Genomic DNA, 1,328 nt, shown 5'->3' on the forward strand with positions numbered 1-1,328 from the left:
GGGGGGGGGCCCGCCGGGACCCTCAAGAGTCCACGTGTCCCGGTTCAGTTCCGTCTGTCCCGAGCGGGGTTTCCGCACCCAGTTCCGTGTGTCCCGGGGGGGTTCCCATCCCCTCGGGAAGTCCCGAGGGTCCCTCTCCGGTTCCACGTGTCCCGGGAGAAGGGATGGGGGGATCCCCGTACCAGTTCGGTGTGTCCCGGGGGGGTTCCCGCACCAGTTCCGTGTGTTCCGGGGGGGTCCCCGCACCAGTTCCGTGTGTCCCGGGGGGTCCCCATCCAGGTTGGGGAGTTCCCGTTCCAGTTCCGTGTGTCCCGAGGGTCACCGGGGGGCTCAGCACGCCCCGATGGCGCGGACCAGGAGCCCGAAGGCAGCGGCGGGAGCCCCCCCCAAGCAGCGCCCGGGCGGCCCCGGGGGCACCGGCGGCTCCTCCGCCTCCAGCCGCGCCCGTTTGCTCGGGACCGGCCCCAGCCCCGGCCCCGCCGAGCCGCCGCTGCGCCGCTTCCGCCCGGCCCGGGGGGCTCCGGGAGGCCGGGGGGCTCCCGGGGCAGCGCTCGGGGGGTCCCGAGGGGGCGAGTCACGGTCCCGGCTCGGGAAGTCCTGGGGAGGGTCCCGGTTCGCGAGGTCCGGGGTCTGTGGGGTCTGTGGGTCATAGGTTGGGGCGCTCGAGGGGAGCTTCCCGGTCGGTCGGTTCGGGGGGTACCCGCTCGTGTCCATCGGGGGGTCCCCCCGTTTCTGGCCGGTGAGAGGGTCCCCGGTCGGTCGGGTGGGGTCCCAGGCGCTGCGGGGGTCCCCGCTCGTGTCCATCGGGGGGTACCCTCGGTCCGGGGCGGTGCGGGGGTCCCCGTTCGGGTCCCTCGGGTGGTCGCAGGCGGTGCGGGGGTCCCCGTTCGGGTCCCTAAGGTGGTCGCAGGCGGTGCGGGGGTCCCTGCTCGTGTCCATTGGGGGGTCCCCTCGGTCCGGGGTGGTGCGGGGGTCCCTGTTAGTGTCCATAAGGGAATCGCAGGCGGTGCGGGGGTCCCCGCTCGTGTCCATCGGGGGGTCCCCTCGGCCCGGGGCGGTGCGGGGGTCCCCGCTCGGGTCCCTCGGGTGGTCGCAGGCGGTGCGGGGGTCCCCGCTCGGTCGGTTCGGGGGGTGCCCGGCGGTGTCCCTCGGGGGGTCCCGCCGTTCCAGGGGGTTCTCTCCGCCCGCCGTGTCCCCGGGCGGTGCCGGTACCGGCCCCGGGAGGGTCCCGGCGGCGGCGGCGGCGGCGCGGGCGCTCAGGTACCGGTGGCGGGCGGCGCGGACGAGCAGCGAGAGCTGGAGGCTGCGGTGCAAGCGGAGGCCCCCCC

At 76.6% G+C, this 1,328-nt stretch overlaps 1 protein-coding gene across 1 annotated transcript; it reads right to left on the bottom strand.

Annotated features, from left to right (window-relative positions):
• Nucleotides 1–330: 330 nt before the first annotated feature.
• LOC113980447 (basic salivary proline-rich protein 1-like) lies at nt 331–1,323 on the bottom strand (the record flags this gene model as incomplete). The annotated part of the gene is made up of 1 exon (XM_027707662.1): nt 331–1,323. A coding segment is annotated over one exon (993 nt), but the record flags the coding sequence as incomplete, so codon positions are not given.
• Nucleotides 1,324–1,328: the final 5 nt, after the last annotated feature.

Source organism: Neopelma chrysocephalum, unplaced genomic scaffold (genome assembly GCF_003984885.1).
Source record: "Neopelma chrysocephalum unplaced genomic scaffold, ASM398488v2 Primary Assembly neopelma1_94205, whole genome shotgun sequence".
Taxonomy (NCBI): domain Eukaryota; kingdom Metazoa; phylum Chordata; class Aves; order Passeriformes; family Pipridae; genus Neopelma; species Neopelma chrysocephalum.